We start from the raw sequence: 23936 nt of genomic DNA, 5'->3' as shown, positions 1-23936 counted from the left end.
CTAGACAGTTTCCACATAGCACCTGGTCTAGTTTAATTACATTGGGTGCATGATTATTTTCATAAATTTTGAGGAGGAAGCACAGCTTAGTGGTTAGATCAGAGGGCTAAGACCCAGGAAAACTAGAGTTCAAATCCCATGTACTTCACTGACTTACCCTAGGCAGATCACTTTATCTCCCACTGTCTCAGGTACCCACAGAGATTGTAAGCTCTCTTGGGCAAGTTCTTATCAAACCTGAATACTTATCATTGTATAGCATTGCATATGTCCAATAGTGTTATAAAAATAAGTATTCTATTTTGACACTTCCTGATATGAAGATTTTACTTTCTGACTTGTATATGTTAAGTGATACATTCCTTTTCATCCTTGTGGTGAACTTTGCAACTAACTGGAATGCCTGTGTTTATTTTAGCCTAGCCACTTACAGCATTCTGCTTGTTTCAAAGATCTGAAATTATTTGAAGATCCAGACCTTGGTGGAACGGTTAAATTAGGCGATTCACTGTTGCTACCGACTGCTTATGATAGCAAAGAGCAGATGTTTCGCCCAAGCCTTGAAGAGGACACCGAGGAACTATTCAGGTATTTAGTTAAACGATTACATTGGGTATTTAGTTAAAAGATTTTGGGTATTTAGTTAAAAGATTTTGTAAATATCCTTCTTGCCTGCCCAGCTTTCTAATCAGCATACCCGCCCGTATGTTCTCTGATCCTTGTAAATAATTACTCAGTTGTCATGTTAGTTTTTGCGGTTCCTTTCTCACAGTTAACGTTCTCTGTAAAGGCAATGCCTAAAAGTTGTAAAGTTATCTGTAAACCGATGCGATGTGCAAACGGTTGTCGGTATATAAACATTTTTAAATAAATAAATAGTTATATTGAGGCTTACTCTGAGAGTATGTAGTTTTGACATCAGGAAGCATTTCACTGCAAACACTCCTACTACTACTTGTCATTTCTAAAGTGCTACTGGATGCACACAGTACAAAGTGCTGTACGGATACACATAAGAGACAGCCCATGATCCATGGAGCTTACAATCTAGTCAAGGTACACATACATTACAGACAAGAGTCTACAGGAAATTTCTGTATTATAGATACGTTTTTGAGGTTTAAATGGTGGGTTTTTAGACTGGATTTCAATAAGGCCAGAGAGGGAGTAGGGCGTGCCAAACTCAGGAAGTCTGTGTCAAGCATACAGTGCAGCAAGGTAGGAAGCACAGAGTTGTGACTTGATGGCGGAAGAGAAGGGCTTAGATAAGAATGATTTGCCTGATGAGTGACGTTCATGAGGAGGGGATGTAGGGAGAGGTAGTGAGGAGCTGCAGAGTGAAGGTTTTTGAATGTGAGCAAGAGGAGCTTGAACTATGTGTGGAAAACAAAGATAAGGAACTGATGTAATGATTCGAGAAGAGGGGTTTTATGGGTGGAGCAATATTGGTGAAAGAGGAGAAGTGCAGTTGAATTTTGGATAGATTGCAGTGGAGAGAAAGATGGTTCTCTTGGGAGACCTGTGAGGAACAAATTGCAGTTATCCAAGCGGGAGGTGATGAGAGAGTGAATCCAGGGTTCTGATAGTGTCTTTAGAAAGATAGGCATGGATTTTGGTCATGATATATAGAAAGAAACTACACATTTCAGCAATGTTTTCGATGTATGTAGATAAGGAGAGAGGGGTGTCAAATATGAGCCTCAAGGTTATAGACTGAGGGGAACTGGGAAGATGGCAGTGCTATTGACAGAAATAGAGAAAGAATGAGTTAAGAGGATTTGGGGGGAAAGTAAGGAGTTATGTCTTGAATTTAAAGTGGCAACATTGTTAGTCAAGCTGGCTGAGATTTAGGACTGGATTCCTGATGAAATTTTGGGTAGATGTGGGAAGCAGCCAATCCCCATTCAGCACGGAGTATTGCATGGGGATTGGCTGCTTCTCGCAGGGGTGAAGTGAATAAATAAATATAGAAACATAGAACATGACTGCCGATAAAGACCAAATGGCCCATCCAGTCTGCCCATCCATGCTGCCTGCTCAGCTTTATTGTCCCTTCCTCTCCCTTAGAGATCCTTTATCATTGTCCCTCGTTTTCTTGAATTTTGATACGGTCCTCCTTATCACCACTTCCAGAACAAGGCTGTTGTATGCATCCATCCTTTCTGTATAGAAATATTTCCTTAGATTACTTCCGAGTCTACCCCCTTTTATCCTCATCCCATGATTCCAGAGCCTCTTTTCCATTGAAAGAGGCCCGTCTCCTGTGTATTTATTCCTTGGAGGAATTAAAATGCCTCTATCATATCTCCCCTTTCCTCTGGAGTATACATATATAGATCTTAAGTCTATCCCCATATGCTTTATGATGCAGACCATTGACCATTTTAATAGCTGGACTGACTCTAGTTGGTTTATATCCTTTCGAAATTGCAGTCTCCAGAATTGTGCACAATATCCAAATGAGGTCTAACCAGAAACGTAGATATAGACAATACCAACTCCTTTTTCCTATTGGCTGTTCCTCTTCTTTGGCTACCTTAAGATGATCACCCCCAGTTCCTGCTCTTGTTTTGTGCACAGAAAAACTTCACCACCTATTTTCTAATGTTCCGTGCATATTTTGCAACCCAAATGCACAACATTGCATTTTTTTTACCATTAGCATATATTTTTTTGTGTGTGTACATGCTGGAATTTATATGACTTTTTTTTGTTTGATTTCATTGGAAAGGTGATATAATAAAACAAAGTAGTTTAAAAATCAACAAATAAAACATTACTCACTTGGTCTCAGTATAAAGGAATTCCAATTTTACAGACTAATTGATGAGGAGGAAGTCCACTGATGTTGGGTGAATTGAGAATCTCTGAGAAATCCAAAGGTTCAGGAGTCTCCATTTTATTTTTTTGGGAAAATGTTTCATTTCTTCCATTTTGGGCTAGATTCATAAGTCATAAGGGAAAATTATTTCAATTTCTAGCTGTTATGTAAATATACCTATCCTAAATATTTGATTGCTTTAGTTTGAATGTTTCAGAGATAATAGTTTGAATGTTTCAGAGATAATAGGTGCACAAAATGAATACATAAGCAATATTTACATTTTTAAAAAGGCACTAATATAGTGCTAGCTCCTGTACTATATAAGAATCAATATCTTGAAATCTTTGGCTCAGTGTGCAGCAGCGGTCAAAAAGGCAAATAAAATGTTAGAAATTATTTGGAAAAGAATAGAAAACAAAACTGAAAATATCATAATGCCTTTGTATAGATCCATGGTGCGACTGCACCTCAAGTCTTGTGTGCAGTTCTGGTGTCCCCCATCTCAAAACAGATATAGCAGACATTGAAAAGGTACAGAGAAGGGTGACAAAAATTAAAAAGGGATGGGAAAGCTCCCTTATGGAGAGAGGCTAAACAGATTAGGGCTCTTTAGCTTGGAGAAGAGATGACAGAGGAGATATGATTTAAATTTATAAAATCATGAGTAGGGTGGAATGGTTATTTACCTCTTCAAACAACACTAGGACTAGGGGACAATCCTTGAAACTATCAACTAGAAGATTTAAAACAAATCAGAGTAATATTTTTTTTTACTCTGTGCACAGTCAGTCTATGGAATCTGTTGCCACAGGACATGATCAAGTTCCTGAAAGAAAAGTCCATATAGGGTTATTAGCCAAGTAGACCTGAAAGCCAGCGCTTATCCCTGGGAGTGAGATACAAGAAATAAATCAACTTTGGCAGGCCTTAATTTGTGGAGGAACAGCCTGGAATGGAGTCTCACCGCTTCTTTTCAGATTTAAGAGGCAGAGTAGCAGGGTTGTTCTTCTCCAACCCCTCTCCCCCAGGCAGCCTGCAGAGGAAAAGAGAGGGGGTGAGCTTGGAGCAGCCGTGGCAGAGAGTAGCAGCTGTGCTCCATTATTCAGCCCTCCCCGCTTGTGGTTCTATCCCTCCTCTCCTGTTCTGCAGGGATCAGGAGGGGAAGGTGTGATCCAGAAGTAGACACTGCAGCACAAAGAACAGACACAAAAAAGAGGGTACTTGAATGAGCACAACTTTGAAATTTGAGTTTGGTAATGCCAGCTGTCACAGCTTCAACCCTGGATAGTATACTGCTGCTTGCAAGTTCCATACTTGTGTTAATTCAATTCTTTTTTATGTCCCTTATCCAGGGCTTAATTTCTGGAGGAATTACCTAGAACAAAGCTCTGCCACCTTTTTTCCGGGACCTGCGGAAGTAGAGCAGAGCCAGTAGTGTAAATCAGTTCTGGTGGGTGAAGGATGGCTGGGGCTTGAGCACTAGTGAGGGCTGGGGATGGAGGATCGCTGGGGTAAGTGGAAGAAACATGTGTTTGGGAGAGAGAGACTCCACAACTAGTCCTGGCCCCATCCCCTCGAATAGGTCACACCTGTCCCTGCCCTCCATTGCTCCTCTCTCTACAATTCCCCTTCTTTATTGTCTACAAATTAAGCCCTGACTATTGGGGATCTACTGGGTATTTGTGACCTGGATTGGCCAATGTCTGAGAGAGGATGCTGGGTTCAATGGACCTTGGTCTGACTCAGCATGTCACTTCTTAAGTTCATATGTTTATAAATTGCTCAAATTGGTATTATCCCATTTTGAATTCCCTCTGGTTTTGGTATGATTGGCTTACCTAGAAAATGATGACAGATAAAGGTCCTACGGTGCATCCGGTTTGCCCGTCCTCATCTCCCATTCAGCTGTATAACCCCTTCCTCTCTCTGTGCTTGTCCCACACTTTCTTGAGTTCTGATACCATCCTCCTCACCACCACCTCCACGGGGAGGCAGTTGCATGTGTCGTCCATCCTTTCTTAACTAATACTAAGTGCCGGTGACCGTCAGCTGTACCCGCACTTATTATTCAGTGGATTGGAAGGTAAGGGCCTGCTTTGCTATGGAGACATTTTTTAGGATGGGAGGGGGATTGGTAATTTTGGCTACAGCTTTTTAAAAGTAGGGAAACAGGGGGTGTGGGGGATCAGTGCTGCTCAACATGGCAATTTTAAAAATATTGGGGGTCAGGCGGGCAGGTATTCCTCAGCCCATGTAACAGTTTCAAAAAATATTGTGGGGGTGGGGGGGAGGAGGGGATTGTCCACTTGTCACCTGCTAAGTTCATTTTTAAGTTAGCCAGCTAACTTTAGGACAGCAATTTTTCTGGCCAGAGTTAACCAGATGATGGAAAGAGTTGACAGTGAGAGGGATCAAGTCATGCAGGTGGCACCAAATACCAGCACTAGCTGGATAGATTTTAGTCATGTCTCCGGAGACACCCCCCCCCCCCCACACACACACACACACACACACACTTGGCCGCACCACCTCTTTTTATCCAGCTGAACTTTAGCCAGTCAACAGGGGAAGATTTTTAAATTCTGCATTTTCTCTGGCTAACTCCAAAAGTTAGCTGGACAAACGCTTTGAATGTCAGCCTCGTAATTTTCCCAGTCATATATTTCTAGATTAACGTCTGTAGAGTTATATTTGCATCACCTAATAACTTATGAAAGGCATTTGAGAAAGGAAGCACATTTCTTGAGTGCTGAAAGGTGGCTTGGGAGAAAACAATCTTCCAGTTCAGGCATTGACTTTTCACCACACTGTCACTGTCCTTAAAAAGAAAAGGAGAACAGTGTTTCCATATATCTTCTATCACCTGGACAGAAAAGAGTCTCCTAATGCTTTTTAATCATTGCCATGTTCTGTTTCATTTTTTTTCCCCTCTTGGCTCAGAGAGGGTGCCTGCGGTATTTGTGTAAGACAATTCATTTGCTTCTCAGGAGATCAACTCCTTTATTCCACCCATGCCAGAGGCTCTTTAATTATTTGATTTCTTTCTGAAGCTCACTGTGGCTTAACACAGTGAAAGCAACAATGACTCAGACTTGACAGCTTTTGTTGAAAATAAGTGAAGTGTAGTGTAAGGGGCTCGTTTCTTTGTTTAAAATTTAGATGTGTGTGCCAGTATTTTGGATTGCGTGCTAATAGCTTTTTGGAAATGGTTATCAACAACATATGATCATTTAAAGTATTGCACTCTTCTGTTTTTAAGCTCAAGAATTCAAGAAGGCCAGACATTAAGGAATACCAGACTACAGACGAGCTCTGAATATTTGTACAGTGGGGGGAAAACCTGCAAAAATAGATGAAAGGAGAAGTAGAAAATAAACCTTTCCTTTTAAAAGTGGGTCACACAACTGAATAATAAATATCTGTCAGCTCCTTGGTAAGAAGAACTGTAGCAGTAGTCGGGGTTTACCATAGTGTTTCTAACCTTATTTCCTTATCTGAACAAATATTTGGAGAAGCAGAATATGAAGATTGGAATGAATAAATAAATGTCCCTAGCTGTAGTCCATCAACAGCCTCAAAAAGGTGAAGGTAGAAAATAGACAACTTAAAAACATACTGATAGGAGTTTTGATAAACCACTGCATGAAGTAGCAGTATTTTCCATTCAGACAGTTATGTGCTGGCACACAGTATGGAAATACAAAGGCTGGAATTACCAATGATGGGGCTAGATTAGTGCACCAGAGCCACAGCTTCGAGGTCCCCATGATTTGCACAGGGGCCATCACCATGAAAAGAGCCAACAGTTGAAGGATGCTGACCTCAGAGCAGGCAGCTGTAGGCAACCTGATTAAAACAGGCCTGAGGAGCTTGTATGTTCTGCTACAGAATTTCCCTATTTGGAAACCTCAGTTTGAATCCCACATCTTCCCTAATAGTGTGACTTTCAGCAAAGTATCCAGTTTCCCTGTGTTCAGACTTACATTTTAAGCTCTTGGTCTTGGAACCCTGCACTCATATGGTTTTTCCTGGTCACTGCTGCATTGGCGTGCACCGTGATGGTTCTCAGTCAATAAATATTCGAACGAAAATTGGACTTTGTCGTCTGGCATAAAGGAAGATATATTTTAAAGCAGATCCTTTAATAAAATAAGCTTAGTTCATTTGAAAGCAAGTAATAAATCCACATAAAAACATATGCAAGTAAAAGTAATTTGGTTATTTCTTCAGTGCATTTGTACTGGTTTTATTTAATTTAGAATATCAGTGTGTCACAGGCACTTAAGGACTGAATTTTGTCAGGTTTTCCATGGGTCAGTTGCTTTTGTTGATGCCAGATCATCAACTCTGTAAGAGCAGTAAAGCATTCGTGCTTAAAACTGAATGAGCAGATGGCAAAGCATATTCTAAAATGCGATAGCTTTAACCTTTCCAAATGCATCTCAAAAACCATGAGAAATAAATATACAGAACAGATTTTTTTTCTCATGCTCTTGTCTTACTTTCCATTTACCAATGACCTCTCCCACTGATCTTTCCCACATCTTCGAGTGCCTTCCTGTCTACTCAGCCTAAATCCCTGCATCTCACCCCGTAGAGTATTTCCTTGTAGAAAAGTATTATGCAGACATATAATACTGAATTAAAATAACTTGGTGTTTTATCACAGAAGTCGTGCTGGCACAAGGGAAAAAACTGACCTGGGGGAGGGATCCTCTGGAATGTCTGAGGTGAAGGAGAGCAAAATTGTAAAAATAAAAATGCTAATTCCAACACCGATTTGACTAATGCAATGCAGGAAAAGGTCCCAGCATAGAAAGCTCATTCCGGGACATGACCAGATTCAGCATGTCTTTTTACCCTAGCATGTTCTCCTTGAGTTCAGCTTCCCACCGTTCCTAGAACATTGTGAAACCGTCCATGCAAGCTGTGCTGTAAGTTAGAAGTGTTTACAGGAGGTCCTCTACATTATAATCTCTAACTCCTTTACCTCTTTCCATCAGTAAGAAAATCAACTTCCACCCAAGCCTGTAGCTTAGACACTTTATCGGTTCTTTGCAGGTCAAGATACCTTTAATTGCCCCAACAATTGCGTAAGGTTTTGAGACCTTTCCATACTCATTAGAAGACCAACAAGCAGATTATCCCAGTGTTTGTAGTGCACTAAAAAAAAAACTGGAGTGACCACATTAGCTGTACAGTTTTTTCTTGGAATGTCCGCTTTGTGCCCCTAAATAGATTCCCTCTTTTTTTTTTTTTTTTCCTCCTCCCCACTCCTTTAGTTAGTTATTAATTTTTAGTTTAGGCCCTTTTTCCATCTCCCTCGCTCCTTTAATAATCTGGATTTTCAGAATGTGTTTATTCTCTCAGCTCCTGATTTTCCTATTATGTGCCTACTCCCTTTCCTTTATCTTTCTTCCACTGTTCCCTACACTTGTACTTCATGTCCTGTCATCCTTTCCATTTGCCCTCCCCCCCTATCCATCTTGTCTGCTCAGATCGCATGCTTATGAAGACATAACCCTTTATTATCGTCCCTTTCTTATAAAAGTCTTTTCAGGGGCAGCATAGCTACTTTATAGCAATCATAATTATATATCCTGCTGTGGTTATTTGCTATGCAGTCCTCTCTCACTGAAGATACTGTGCTGTGTACATTAGCAACGTTTTATATTGGCACTTTTCATACTGTCCACATTAAGACTCAGACTGCGTCCACCTTTGACCTGAGGACTTTCTCCCACTTTTCAAATTCAAAGAACATGCATACTAAACTTGCCATGGGTACAAAATATCCACCGGCATTTGTACCTGCTTTTCTCACAGGACAAGCAGGATGGTTGTCCTCACAAATGGGTGACATCGAGGATGGAGCCCACCACGGAAAACTTCTGTCAAAGTTTAAACAGAACTTTGACTGGCCCCTACTGGGCATGCCCAGCAAGGCACTGACCCTGCAGCCAGCAGGGGTCTCCCTTCAGTCTTCTTTTTTCCGCGCAGCAGTTGCCACGCGGTGAAAGGAGCTCTCTTACCACGTTCCTGACAGGAATTCGGTTTTTTTTCTTTCCGAAGAAAATTTGCCCCTCAGGGGTCTCCCTTCGACAAATTTTTGTCACCTCCGCGAAAGCCGGTAAGTTTTTTGCCGATTTTCATCGACTGCCGTCGATTTTGGCCCTAGAGGCCTGTTGGCACTTACCAATCCCGCGGCTAAATTTGGCCCTAGGCCATGGCGACGGGGTTCCGTCGTTGTCCGGATTGCACCCGGACTATGTCAATCACAGATCCCCATCGGGTCTGTGTTCTATGTTTGGGAAGTGAGCATGATGTCCTGACTTGCACTAAATGTGCCCTAATGACACCTAAGGGTCGTAAAGCCAGGATGGAGAAGATGGGGCTCCTCTTCCATGCACCCACCCCAACGCCATCGATAGCATCGACGTCATCGGAACCGGCACCGTTGAAGTTGCACCACCATCGTCAACCCTCCGGTGACCGTCCTCCACCGATGACTTCTCGGCCGTCGACTCCTGTCCCCTCCCCGGATGGGCGAGGAGATCGGAAGGATAAGCATCGCCATCGACGGCACAAGTCTCGGCCCGTCGAGGATCCACAACCATCGACCTCTGAACAGGCCGAGCCACCGACGAAAAAGCCTCGGTCAGACCTGGCACCGTCCACGTCTCGTTCGCAGGCACCGAGGAAACCCTCACCCTCCCGGGGTGCGGGGGCCGTGATCCCACCGGTTACGGTGGTACTTCCGGCCCTGCCTCAGCCTCCCTCTCCCGTCGAGCCGGGTATGGTTACCCCTGGTCTCCGGGCAGAACTGGACCGGCTGGTCCAGGAGGCCATCGAGAATGCGATGCGAAGATTCCAGCCTCCACCGGCACCGCCTCCGGCACCGATTCCGGCACCGCCTCAGGCACCGACCTCAGCACCGACTCTGCTACCGAGGAGGGAACCGACCACCGAGCCTCTAGTGGAAGCGTTGGCACCGATACTAAATCGTATGGAGGCACTCATGCGCGCCCTTCCATCGGTGATTCCAGTAGCACCGACTACACCATCATCTCCGGAAGGACATTCATCGACAGGAGAAACACCATTCCGGATTCCCCCGTCCGGTGTCGTTCCATCGGTGCCTTCACATACCTTTCCACCGATTTATCCTTCGGCTCCATCGATTCCAAGATCGGCACCGATTCCATCGGTACCCCCGAAGCCCTCGATGCCGTTCACAGTTCCGCTTGCAGCACCGATTCCATCGATGCCTTTGGATCCTCTACCAGGTCCTTCAGGACTGCAAGCCCTACATGATCCTTATGATACCTGGGGTGATGATACATCTTCAGATACAGATTTACCATCCCCACCATCTCCTACAGAGAGTAGAAAACGATCTCCTCCTGAAGATCTCTCCTTTATAAATTTTGTAAAGGAGATGTCAGAAATTGTGCCTTTTCAGCTGCAATCTGAGACCGATGACAGGCACCAAATGATGGAGCTGCTCCAATTTCTGGATGCCCCAAAAATCATCGCTTCCATCCCCATTCACCAGGTATTTCTGGATCTTTTAAAGAAAAACTGGGAATCACCTTCATCTGTGTCACCAGTTAATAAAAAAGCTGACTCAACATACCTCGTTCAGTCAGCACCAGGATTTCAGAAGTCTCAACTGGATCATCGCTCTGTTGTAGTTGAGTCTGCGCAAAAGAAGGCCAAGCGCCTAAAACCACACTCTTCCACTCCCCCTATCAAGGACAACAAATTCCTTGATAGTGTGGGCAGGAAAGTATATCATGGGGCTATGTTGATATCTCGCATAGCTTCATACCAACTTTATATGACTCAATACAACAGAGCTATCCTTAAACAGATGCAGGACTACGCTGACACATTACCGGACCAATACCAGCCACAGCTTCAAGCCCTCCTTCACAAAGGATTTGAAGCTGGGAAGCACGAGATCAGAACGGCCTACGATATCTTCGATGCTTCCACGAAAGTCTCAGCTACTGCCATCTCAGCCAGACGTTGGGCTTGGTTCAAATCATCCAACCTTCGCCCAGAGGTCCAGGATCGTCTAGCCGATTTACCCTGCTTGGGGGACAATCTGTTCGGAGAACAGATTCAACAGATTGTGGCGGAATTGAAGGATCACCACGAGACGTTGAAACAACTTTCGTCTGTTCCATCTGAGGTATCCTCCAAACCACCACCTAAGAAGGACTAGGCCTCGTCCGGCTCGATCCTCCACCAGACCTCAGCTACGCCAACCTCGGAAACAAAGACCTGCTGTAGCCCCACCTCCCGGGCCTGCGGCAGGCCTTTGACTTCCCGATACGGAGCACATGCCATATCCCACTCCCCCACATCCCTGTAGGGGGTCGTCTGTGCCACTTTTTGCAGCATTGGATACGGATTACCTCAGACCAGTGGGTGCTGGCAATTATCGCACAGGGTTACCACCTCAATTTCATAACTCTTCCGACAGACTCCCCGCCTCTTCAAGCATGGAGTCTATCCAGCCACTTGACTCAATTACAACAGGAAGTATCCCTTCTTTTGCAATCAAATGCTATAGAACCTGTCCCTCCCTCTCAACGAGGCAAGGGATTTTACTCCAGGTACTTCCTAATTCCAAAAAAGTCAGGAGGGCTACGTCCAATTTTGGACCTTCGGGCCCTCAACAAGTACCTTCAAAAAGAAAAGTTCAAGATGGTAACCCTGGGCACGTTACTCCCTCTGCTGCAAAGAGGGGATTGGCTATGCTCCCTCGACCTCAAGGAAGCTTATACCCATATTGCGATAACACAATCCCATCGCAAATATCTGCGGTTTCTAGTAGGCCGCGACCATTATCAATACCGAGTACTACCTTTCGGTCTGGCATCTGCTCCACGAGTCTTCACCAAATGCCTCGTAGTTGTAGCAGCATTCCTCAGGAAGGAAGGTGTCCACGTATACCCCTATCTGGACGATTGGCTAATCAGGGCCTCCACCCCTCAGATTGCCCGGTCCTCCCTACAATTGACAATCAACACACTCCTTTCCTTAGGGTTTCTTGTCAATTACGAGAAATCTTGCTTCGTCCCATCTCAACCTTATCTTTCATTGGGGCAGACTTGGACACCTTACAGGCAAAGGCCTACCTTCCGCTTCAACGGGTCCAAACTCTCATGTCCCTAGCTCACCAGCTCCAGTCTCAAGATACGGCCACGGCTCGCCAGTTCCTCATTCTCCTAGGATACATGGCATCCTCGGTTCAAGTCACTCCCATGACCCGACTAGCCATGAGAGTAACACAATGGACTCTACGACACCAATGGATTCAAGCTTTTCAGCCTCTGTCCTCCATAGTCACAGTCACACAAGCGCTGCGCCTATCCTTAACCTGGTGGACGACTCAGGTCAACCTCCTTCAGGGCTTACCCTTTCTTCCACCGGATCCGCAAGTAATCCTAACCACCGACGCTTCTCACATCGGTTGGGGAGCCCATGTGGACAACTTTCAAACCCAAGGGTTATGGTCCAACGAGGAAGCCGAACACCAGATCAATTTCCTGGAACTTCGAGCAATCCGCTATGCGCTCCGCACTTTCAAAGATCATCTCTTTCATCAGATAATCTTAATCCAGACGGACAACCAAGTGGCCATGTGGTACATAAACAAGCAGGGAGGCACAGGCTCCTTCCTTCTGTGTCAGGAAGCTGCGCAGATCTGGGCGGAAGCCCTCTCCCACTCCATGTACCTCAGGGCCACTTACCTGCCGGGAGTAGACAATGTATTGGCAGACCGGCTGAGCCGTGTCTTCCGACCGCACGAGTGGTCACTCGATCCTCTGATAGCGACCTCTCTGTTTCACAAGTGGGGTTCTCCCCGCATAGACCTCTTTGCGTCCCCTCAGAACCACAAAGTGGACGATTACTGCTCTCTCATTCGGAGCCAGCACTCTCGGCCGAGGGATGCATTCTCCCTCAAGTGGACAACCGGTCTGCTCTACGCATTCCCTCCACTTCCTCTTGTGTCAAAGACTCTCGTGAAGCTACGCCAGGACGGAGGAACCATGATCCTGATAGCACCTTACTGGCCACGCCAAGTATGGTTTCCAATACTCCAGGATCTCTCCATCCGCAGGCACATTCCTCTGGGAAAGGACCCGCATCTGCTCACTCAAAACGACGGATGCCTCCTCCATCCCAACCTCCAAGCCTTGTCCCTGACGGCATGGATGTTGAAAGGTTAGTCCTTCAGCCTTTCAACCTTTCAGATTCCGTTTCTCGAGTCCTGATAGCTTCACGAAAGCCTTCCACAAGAAAGTCTTACTCATACAAATGGAAAAGGTACACATCATGGTGCACTTCTCAGTCCCTTGATCCCCTTTCCTGTCCAATCTCCAAATTCTTGGACTATTTATGGCATCTCTCTGAATCAGGTCTTAAAACCTCTTCCATTAGGATGCATGTCAGTGCGGTAGCCGCCTTCCATAAAGGTGTACAGGGTGTCCCTATTTCAGTACAACCCCTAGTAACACGTTTTCTTAAAGGCTTGCTCCATCTGAAGCCACCCTTACGGCCTCCGGCCCCATCCTGGGACCTTAATCTGGTTCTTGGTCGTCTAATGAAACCTCCTTTCGAACCTCTGCACTCCTGTGAGTTAAAGTATCTCACATGGAAAGTGTTATTCCTTTTGGCTATCACTTCAGCTCGCAGGGTTAGTGAATTACAGGCCCTAGTTACCTATCCGCCTTACACTAAGCTCCTGCAGGACCGGGCGGTACTCCGCACTCACCCTAAATTTTTACCTAAGGTAGTTTCTGAGTTTCATATTAATCAATCCATCATACTACCTATCTTTTTTCCCAGGCCCCACTCCAACTCTGGAGAACAGACCCTGCATACCCTAGACTGTAAACGGGCTCTAGCCTTTTACCTAGACCGTACAGTTTCTCACAGGAAGAGCACTCAATTATTCGTCTCTTTCCATCCTAACAAGTTAGGACAACCTGTGGGTAAGCAGGCTCTTTCCTCCTGGTTGGCGGACTGCATTGCTTTCTGCTATGAGCAAGCGGGCATCCCTTTTCAAGACCGTGTCAAAGCACACTCTGTGAGGGCCATGGCTACGTCAGTGGCACACCTTCGATCGGTGCCGCTTCCTGACATCTGCAAGGCTGCAACCTGGAGTTCTCTCCATACCTTTGCAGCCCACTATTGTTTGGACAAAGCTGGAAGACAGGACTCCATCTTCGGCCAATCTGTCTTGCGTAACCTTTTTCCAACGTGATGTACCAACACCCTTCCACCTTCCCGGTAGGGTGCGGATGCCCTTTACCAAATTCCACCCCAGTTGTAGTGCCTGTTGCACGTCGTTGGGTGCATTTGGTGCAAGTCAGGACATCCTCAGCTCGGTACTCACCCATTTGTGAGGACAACCATCCTGCTTGTCCTGTGAGAAAGCAAATGTTGCTTACCTGATGTAACAGGTGTTCTCACAGGACAGCAGGATGTTAGTCCTCACGAAACCCGCCCGCCACCCCGCGGTGTTGGGTTTGTTTTGTTTTTACTTTCTAGGCACTGCCTGTAGCTTTGAACATCAGACTGAAGGGAGACCCCTGCTGGCTGCAGGGTCAGTGCCTTGCTGGGCATGCCCAGTAGGGGCCAGTCAAAGTTCTGTTTAAACTTTGACAGAAGTTTTCCGTGGTGGGCTCCATCCTCGATGTCACCCATTTGTGAGGACTAACATCCTGCTGTCCTGTGAGAACACCTGTTACATCAGGTAAGCAACATTTGCTTTTCTGCAGGTAGGATTTTACTGGAAAAGTATGCCATGAAGATTTGAAAATGTCACATATGTGCATTCGTTTCCTCTCTCAACCTAACCACGCCCCCAGGGACGCCTTCTCTCAATGTAGCCACACGTTCGCATGTTGTGGATAAATGTGGGTACTTTTAGCCATGTTGAGGACAAGCAACTTTCAAACAGCAGGCAAAATGCTTTAAAAATTGCCCTCCCCAAATACTAAATTAGACCAAATCTTTAGCATATGAAATGAGCACTTTACTGTTGCCACATAATGATATTTCCTTATGCATTCTTAGTAGGGCAGATATAGAGGAACCTTGCAATTTGTGGAGCATAGTGATTTTCTGTATAGTAATCATTTATGTAGCGCATACCAGATACATGGCCTGTACAGAGACACATAACAGACAGTCCCTACTCCTTGGAGCTTACAGTCTAGTCAAAAGAGACAAAGACACATAAGAAACAAATAAGAGGTTTGGATGTAAGGCAGTCATGCTACGTCCGAGAAGGATTAAAGTGGTTTAAATTGAGCATGATCAAATATAATAGGGTCTTTAAATGAGGTCAATATTCAGCAGGGAAGTGGATGGACAATTTATCCGCTAAAGTTAGCCACATATATTCAGCAGAGTGCTGCCAATTAGGAACTCTGCTGAAAATAGCTGAATAAAGTCAAAGTTAGCTGGATAAATGTATCTGACTAACTTTAGCACTGTTCTCCTGCTGGATTGGACTTAGCCGGTTAAGTTATCGGGCTAACTCTGAATATTGGATAACTAAACAGCCGGATAAGTCTGAAGCTTTTTGAGTGGATGGAAATTTTAAACCCATGACTTGTCCAACTAGGTCCAGAGTTTGTCCAAACAAACATCTGAATATTGACCTTAAACTATTTAAGGGGAAAGAAATGTCAGGTGGGTTTTAGGAAGGTGAAATTTTAAAACAAGTCCTATTTTTCTTTTATAGATTGTGGGGCAGGTTCCTGATTTCTTGCAATTGTATCAAATTTAATTACGCGGTCTCTGTCTAAAGAGCAGACACTTCCTATAGGTTTCTCTGAAATTATTACACTTGTGTTTCGAGGATTAGGGGAAATGTTAATTTATCTGACTTTATAAGTGGTGCCTTTCTGCTTTAAGGATATAACAGTTGTTTTTCAGGTGTTGGAGGGGAGTATATCTTGACCATGCTGATTCAGAATCCAAGTGGTGCTACCTTGTCACCCTTGGGGAATTTCATATTGTCAAGATGGAATGGCATTTTCAGCAATGCCAGAACAAGAAAATAGACAAGAATATAGCTTCTACAAGAGTTAGGACAATAATGCACTGTATGTATGTAAGTGTAGGTTTTGGCACATGAAGAGTTCTTTTCCACAACCTGCCAACATATGAAGTCACTCATTAAAGAAGAATGAAATATAGTTGGTAAGGAATATGCTTAAACATCATGCTTTACTAGACGTAAAAAAAAAAAAAAATCGTTTAATAATTGGACATTGTCTGATGTTGAAAAGACACTATTGGCAAATATACACAACTGGTGTTATGAAGCAATCAAAAGTCATGAGCACACTGAAACAAGAAAAGCAATTGTTTTACAGTTGTAGTTATAGAAGCAGTGGTTAATATGTTGATGAAATCTGTGCAAATATTCTAGTAATCTAGATACAGCATTGTACTTATATTTCTGGTCTTCATTTTCCTCACCTATTATAGCATAATTCTTTCATTTATTTTTGCAATTGTGTGTCCTTGAACAGCTGCAAAAATCAATGAAGGCTGAGATATTTCACAGTGAGGTTTTTGGTCAAACAGTTTTCAGTCACAGGATTACAACTCACCATCTTCTAAACCTTATGGGATGCTGCATCACTCGTTGCTGGTGTCAAAATAGGGAAGAGAGATTTGGTTTTATGCTCTTTCACCCAAAGCAAGTAGGATCCATGTCAAGAGGATCTTGGGTCCATGCTGCTCTCCAAATACCTGATTACATGTGAGCCCTTTTAACATATTTTTTGAAAGGCAGGCAAAGTTGGAAGTAAAGATTTCAATTTCTGTGCTGTAACATCCCAAAAACGTATAGTTTTTGGGATATTAGTTACTATTATATATATTAGTTATATATATATATATATATATATATATATATATATATATATATATATTAGTTATTATTTTGTTATTATATATTATTTTTTATAATATATATAATATAATATATAATATATATATATTATTATTTTTTTTTTATATTATTATTTATATATTATTATTATTTATTATTATTATAATTATTTATATATTATTATTTATATATTATATATATATTATTATATATATAATATATAATATATAATAATATATATAATAATTTTTATATATTATTTTGTTATATATTAGTTATTAATATATATATATATTAGTTATTATTTTGGTTCTTAACGCATCTAAGACCGAACTCCTCCTCATCTCCTCCAATCAAGACAACCAACCCCCACAAACCATCCTCAACATTCAGCTCACGCACACCCATGTAAGAGATCTCGGGGTTCTACTCGACAACAGCCTAAACCTAAAGAAAATGATCAACACCACAACCAAAGATTGTTTCTATAGACTCCAGGTTCTAAAAAGACTCAAACCTCTACTATTCTTCCTTCAGGACAGTTCTGCAAGCTTTACTATTTGCTAAAATAGACTACTGCAGCGCTCTCCTCCTGGGTCTCCCCAGCTCATCCACCAAACCCCTACAGTTGATACAGAATGCCGCGGCAAGAATTCTGACTAACACCAACCGTGGAGAACACATATCACCTATCCTTCATAACTTACACTGGCTCCCGGTGAAATACAGAATCCTTCACAAATCACGCACTCTAATTCACAAATCCATCTACAATCATCTGCATCTGGACCTCAAATTCCCTCTCAATCTCCATATCACCAACAGACCGACCAGAGAAGTATATAAAGGAACCCTACAGGCCCCACCTACAAAAGCCACACGCCTCACCTCAACCAAAGATCGATCCTTTTCAACAGCAGGCCCAGCTATCTGGAACAACATCCCATACGACCTCAGACTGGAATCCTGCCTATTAACATTTAGAAAAAAACTCAAGACCTGGCTTTTCCGCCAGGCCTTCTCAGATCCCTCAGACACACATTAGACGACCAAAACCCTTTTTGAACAATGGATCTCCATACTAACTTCAAGTTCTGAATAAGAGCCTACCCTGACTCTTTAACTGTTGTTAATATCCTAAGCACTACGTTCCTTAGACTTTTCTTTCTAGCAGTCTTTGCTTCCAAGTTTACTACCCTTGTTGAATGTAACTTTGTTCTTCCTGTTTCTACCTACGGTTCTTGTTACAGTTCCCCCTTTCGATGTAAACCGATCTGATATGGTCCTCAACCATGAAGGTCGGTATAGAAAAGTGTTAAATAAATAAAATAGTGGACCGATGTGCAGATGTCACACCAAAAGAGAAAATCAAAAGACAAAATGTGTGTTGCGGTAACACTTATGAGTGGATTGTAATTGGGAACAAGTCAGGTAAATGGAGATAACAAACAAGGAGAATACAGAATAACAAATGTTTCAAAATCTAATACTGCTTTTAATTCCAGAAAGAAAAATGTGAATTTAATTGATTGTATAATAGTCGCCTAAATAGATGTTCAGTCCCCCAACATGAGACCGTGTTTCACAGAGCTGCATCGGGAGGGACAAAGGCTGACCTTGACAGTGTAGTAAACAATCTATAAGAAAAAATGTGCATGAACAAAGGAATTTTCCAGCAAAACTGTCTTGGCAAAGGTAATAGTGCTGCTTCAAGAGTTTAGCAATCTCAGGACATCTGGATATATTCTGTTTACATCTAGATACCCCACTGTTATTACCTTTGCCAAGACAGATTTGCTGGGAAATTCCTTTGTTCATGCACATTTTTTCTTATAGATTGTTTACTACACTGTCAAGGTCAGCCTTTGTCCCTCCCGATGCAGCTCTGTGAAACAAGGTCCTGTGTATGGGGACTGAACACATTAACAACTATTTAGGGGGGACTGTTCACATTTACATCTATTTAGGCAACTATTGTACAGTCAATTATATTCACATTTATCTTTCTTGAATTAAAAGCACTATTTGTTTTAGAAAACATTTGTTATTCTGTATTCTTCTTCTTTGTATCGCCATTTACCGGACTTGTTCCCAATTACAATCCACTCATAAGTGTTATTGCAACACACCTTTTGTCTTTTGATTGACCTAACTAATATCAACATATGACACTTGCTAGACAATTATTATATCTGCCTCTTTATGAGTAGTGTTGAAAGCCTCCCTTTGCAAGAAAGTATTCATGTCTTTCAGAACTGGATCAGATCCCATTATCTTAGGTAAAGCCCATAGAGACCCTCCCTGCTGTAGTTAGAGCTTCATTGGCTGCCCATTTCTGCTAGAGTAAGATTCAAAATACTTGTACTTACTTTTAAGGCTATGAGAGTGTGGCTTCCCCTTCCCTAAAAGAGAAGGTAACATGGAATGTTCCCAGATGTTAGGTCTAATCAGGAAGCTTTTTTGCATATTCCATCTGGCAATTTTTTTAGGCATGCCAGAAATAGTCCGGTGCCTTCACCACCACAGCCCCATATTGTGGAACCAGTTACCCCATGCCCTAAGGCCAAGAACTGAATTACTAGGCATTTAGAAAAGGGCCTTGAAGACCTGGTCCTTCAGTAACCTCATAAACTCCTTTTATTATTCCATCCACTGGTCTGTGGTAACTTTTCTTATCACCTGATATTTAAGATCATTTTTATAAGAACATAAGAACATGCCATACTGGGTCAGACCAAGGGTCCATCAAGACGAGCATCCTGTTTCCAACAGTGGCCAATCCAGGCCATAAGAACCTGGCAAGTACCCAAAAACTAAGTCTATTCCATGTTATTGTTGCTAGTAATAGCAGTGGCTATTTTCTAAGTCAACTTAATTAATAGCAGGTAATGGACTTCTCCTCCAAGAACTTGTCCAATCCTTTTTTAAACACAGCTACACTAACTGCACTAACCACATCCTCTGGCAACAAATTTCAGAGTTTAATTGTGCGTTGAGTGAAAAAGAACTTTCTCTGATTAGTTTTAAATGTGCCACATGCTGACTTCATGGAGTGCCCCCTAGTCTTTCTATTATCCGAAAGAGTAAATAACTGATTCACATTTACCCATTCCAGACCTCTCATGATTTTAAACACCTCTATCATATCCCCCCTCAGCCGTCTCTTCTCCAAGCTGAAAAGTCCTGGTGCCTGTATTATATTTTATGTGCATTTTCATGCATAATTTGGTTTGTTTTTATGCTGTTTACTGCCAACTTGTGGCATTAGTCAAGAAGAGCAGTCTATAAATTATCCAATTATTATTGTTATTAATACAATTAAGTGTTGGCAAAACCTGAAGAAGAAGAGGTGTTTGTGCAGTTAATGTCACTAAATTGACCGTGAGTAGTTTCTCTTAGTGGAACTTTTAATCTAGTATTTGTAATGTCTGTCAGTTATGAGGAAGAGATCACATTCAGCCATTATCCTAATGATGTAATTTACAAGTCCATCATTATAATCTTGAAACCACATCTTGTGGATAATCCAAAGAACCAACTACACACCCATTAGTGACTGCCACTTAATGATTTTGGTAAATTCCAAACTTGATTTTCAACTGCAAGTTTCTTTAATTTAATGGCAACTTTGTCTCTTATGTCTAAGGAAGTATGAGAATTGCAAACAATGATGCTGATATCAGTTCCTATGGCAAATGATTGTGTAAGAATTGTCTGCATCCATCTTTTCTAGGAGCTCAATATATATAGATAACCACACCTAATTTTACTACATTCACTTGTCTTGAGCATGCAGTCTGATTCAGCTACAGTCAAACCAGTTTTCTTTCCACATTTCAAGATGTACTTCATTCCGTCAGTAATAGGTGCCGTCCCTACTGATCTTCAGTAACATACTCTCTCCATACCTAGAAAACACAAAAAATGTCAGTTAACACAACTTCTTTTAAACCTTTCAGTTTTGCAAGGTAAGGATAATAGGGGGATAAACTGCAATGTATCAACAGCTTCCTGAAATCTTTGATTAGATCTCTGTTAAGTTCCTCTGCCTAAGTCAGAGGTCTGTAAACCACACTGCTGTAGATGAAAATGCCTTTTCTCCTTTCCAAAATGGCCCACAGTGCCTCCATCTTTTGTCTTTTGGGACATTCTTGTCTTATGGTACCATTTTTCATACTTCTCCCTACTCCCAGGCTTCAAGCATTTTTTTTTCTCCCTATTTTCTTCTTGCCTGCATCATTTTTACTTGTCTTCTGTTCATTCCATCCTATCTGGGTTCCTTTATAATTTTTTGTGTAGAACAAGATATGTAATTATTCTCTACCACAGGTCTCTATCAAATGATGATACCAAATGGAGTACCAGGCATGATTTTGCTTTTCTAGAGGTAGAGAGGTGAAACCTGTTGCCTACATGCTCAGTTTTCTCCAAGTTTGGGTCATTTGTTTCCATAGAGATGTGGGGGATTATATACACTGGTGTGATAAAAGAATAAAGTGCATTAGACAATAATATGGGTGCCATGTTAATCTATTTGGATACGTGGAATTAAGATTCAAAAGTTGCAGGTGAGACCTTTTTATTGGACTAACTTTAATACATCTGAGATTAGCTTTTGAGAGAGAATAACCTTTGAAACCCAATCAGAGCTGTATTAGTCCAATAAAAATGTATTGCCTGCAAGTTCTTTGTTGACCCTTAATTCCACAATAATATTATAAATTAATAAGATACAGCATCTGATTGCCCATTTACAGGAAATTTTATTTGTGTATTGATTTTGAACCTGACCTCCCCTGCCCCATACAATTTACTACTGAATATCAGATTTACTAGCTCATTCATCATGTCTGAATCATTTCTTGTTTTGTTTATTTGGGTGGGGGGCTTGCAGAATTGAAGACAATCTGGACATACTCCTAAACTTGGGATCAAAATCAGTCAATAAATCTAAACCAGTGGTGCCAACTAAGCCAGCATTGCCTAAGAAGCCAAAAGTTGCAACTAAAACTGATGACAATTCAGCCCCAGAAGCGAAGCAAATAGAACAGGATGTACAAGCCATGAATGAGATGGACATTCTCCAGTATATTCAGGAAAATGAATCTGCATGTGAGAATTCAGCCAGCCTTTTCTGATAAAACTTTTACTTGCCATTAAAACGACACAAGTATGGTAGTTTGACCTACTCTGACAATTAAAATGTATGTTTTGATGGTATGATATAATTTGACTTGGCATATTGCATCATATCAGTTTTTATATATACACATGTCAGCACTATCCAATGAAGCCTGTTTATGAAAACCAGTACTGAGCTATAATTTTCTGGCCTTTATGAATAGATACTGTGATTTCCCAGATGTAACATTTGTTTGAATATATGTGCACAGTGAAATTTAGTTGTGTCTACAAATATACACAGTCAAAGTACAGGGTAAACTGAAGTATTAGTTAAGGTATATGTTGCCTCGTTGCTTGACAAATAGGAAGTTTAGGATGCCCAGCTGATAATATAAATGGCTATAAAAATAGCTCAATCGATGTTCTATGGTTTTAACAAAGTGGTTAAACATTTCAGGTGATTTTTTTTATTCAGCAAAGAAGTAGCTTTAATTTTTCCTATTAGATAGTCTTAACTGGCATTTCTTATAAACAGCCAAAACTGTAAGATATATTTTGGTACAATGAATAATTAATCTTCATATATAGGCATGCTTTATTGAAGACAAAAGTACGAGAAGAAAGAAGAGCAGAGCAAATGATTATAGTACCCCAAATAAAATCTGTTTGTGCCTTAATATAAGTATAAATTGTGCAGTACATTATTATGACTTGTTTAATATCTATACAGAGCCAAAATTTGTCAGACAAGAAAATGGGAAAGCGGTGTGCTTTATATTGCTTATTACAGAGCTCACTAAATCTGTCCTGGGGATCCCAAAGCTAGTCATTTGACTTTTTCAGGATATCCACATTGAATATCCATGAGATAAAATTGTACATACTGAGTCCCCAGTTCATGCAAATTGATCTCCTATATATATTCATTTTGAATATCCTGAAAACATGACTCGCTGTTATGTCCCCAGAACAGGTTTGGGAAGCCCTTGTTTAACTTTAATTTCATTCTCTACAAAATATTTTTCCTGATCTTAAAAAGGCAGAAGAGTTCATGCCTGATAAGGGCAACATTTTTCCAAAGTAGGAATACCATGAGTCAGCTAGTCGGCACATTGCTGCTTTTTTGGTTGTTGGTAAACAAACTACTAGCCATACTAGGGCTACTACAAGGCATTAACAATTATATATTTATATTTTTTTAAATTATCCTTTCTGGCAAATTCTTGGGACCTCAGTCTCCCTTTTCTTTTAAAGGCAAAAGAGGAGCCATTTGAGAGAGCAGGGGAAGAAGTTCTTTAAAATTAAATGTTTCAAGTTTTTTAATAAGAAAATTATGCATATGGAAATTAGATTATGAATAATATTTGATTAAAATATTGTAATTAGTATACATCAATGTATTTGTATATCTTTACTGTGGATATCTTCAAGTAAATAAAAGCATCAATACTGAGGCATAACAAAAGCTCTGTTAGAATATTTTTACATATAAAATTATGTAAATCTATTTCCCACCTTTCCTTATACAAGTAGGTTTTATTCTTTTATGTGTTTACATTTTGTATATGAAGGATAGAACTAGTTAGTGACATATGTAAATAATATAAAAAAGGGAGAAAATCAATGAAAATAAAAATGGTTTGGTGGTGGTGAGGTCTCCCTCTGTGCTTGACTCCCAGCCAAAGTCTCATAGACCGATGCACTTGGCTGTTTAGACCTGGATCCTGAGGAACTTTAATGGCCCAGAGAAGCTTTTTCCCATGAGTAGATGGAGATGAACAGTAGACGCAGTTGTCACTGGCCCTGACCCTCCTCCGGGCATCAGATTTGGCACCAGTGCTTGTGCCGCGCCACTGAGCACCCATAAGGAATCATGCAGAGGCTCGAAGATCGATGGTGTCTGCCTCGTTGCGCAGATACCAAGGCCCTGCAGTGGCTTCTCTAAGGTCTGCCGGATCTTTCCATTTTATTTAATTAAAAGTATTTATTACTTGCTCCTCCCAAGAATTTCAAGGTGGTTAATAAAGAGAAGTTCTTTCCAACTCCTCAAAGATAGCT

At 41.7% G+C, this 23936-nt stretch overlaps 1 protein-coding gene across 6 annotated transcripts in view; it reads left to right on the top strand.

Annotated features, from left to right (window-relative positions):
• The window catches only part of HS1BP3 (HCLS1 binding protein 3), a 187113-nt gene extending 164553 nt beyond the window's left edge, over positions 1–22560 (top strand). For 5 of the 6 annotated variants that reach the window (XM_029595981.1, XM_029595984.1, XM_029595986.1 and 2 more), the window contains exons 6-7: positions 453–588; positions 21634–22560. In XM_029595981.1, the coding sequence (XP_029451841.1) occupies positions 453–588; positions 21634–21892 (395 nt within the window). In that variant the 3' untranslated portion in view covers positions 21893–22560. The remainder of the gene's footprint in view (positions 1–452; positions 589–21633) is intronic. The other variant, XM_029595982.1, reaches the window with a different exon arrangement.
• The last annotated feature ends 1376 nt before the right edge of the window (positions 22561–23936 follow it).

The sequence above is a fragment of the Rhinatrema bivittatum genome, chromosome 3, assembly GCF_901001135.1.
Source record: "Rhinatrema bivittatum chromosome 3, aRhiBiv1.1, whole genome shotgun sequence".
Taxonomy (NCBI): domain Eukaryota; kingdom Metazoa; phylum Chordata; class Amphibia; order Gymnophiona; family Rhinatrematidae; genus Rhinatrema; species Rhinatrema bivittatum.
The sequence above is the reverse complement of the archived record's forward strand: the minus strand, read 5'-3'. Positions and strand labels throughout refer to the sequence as shown.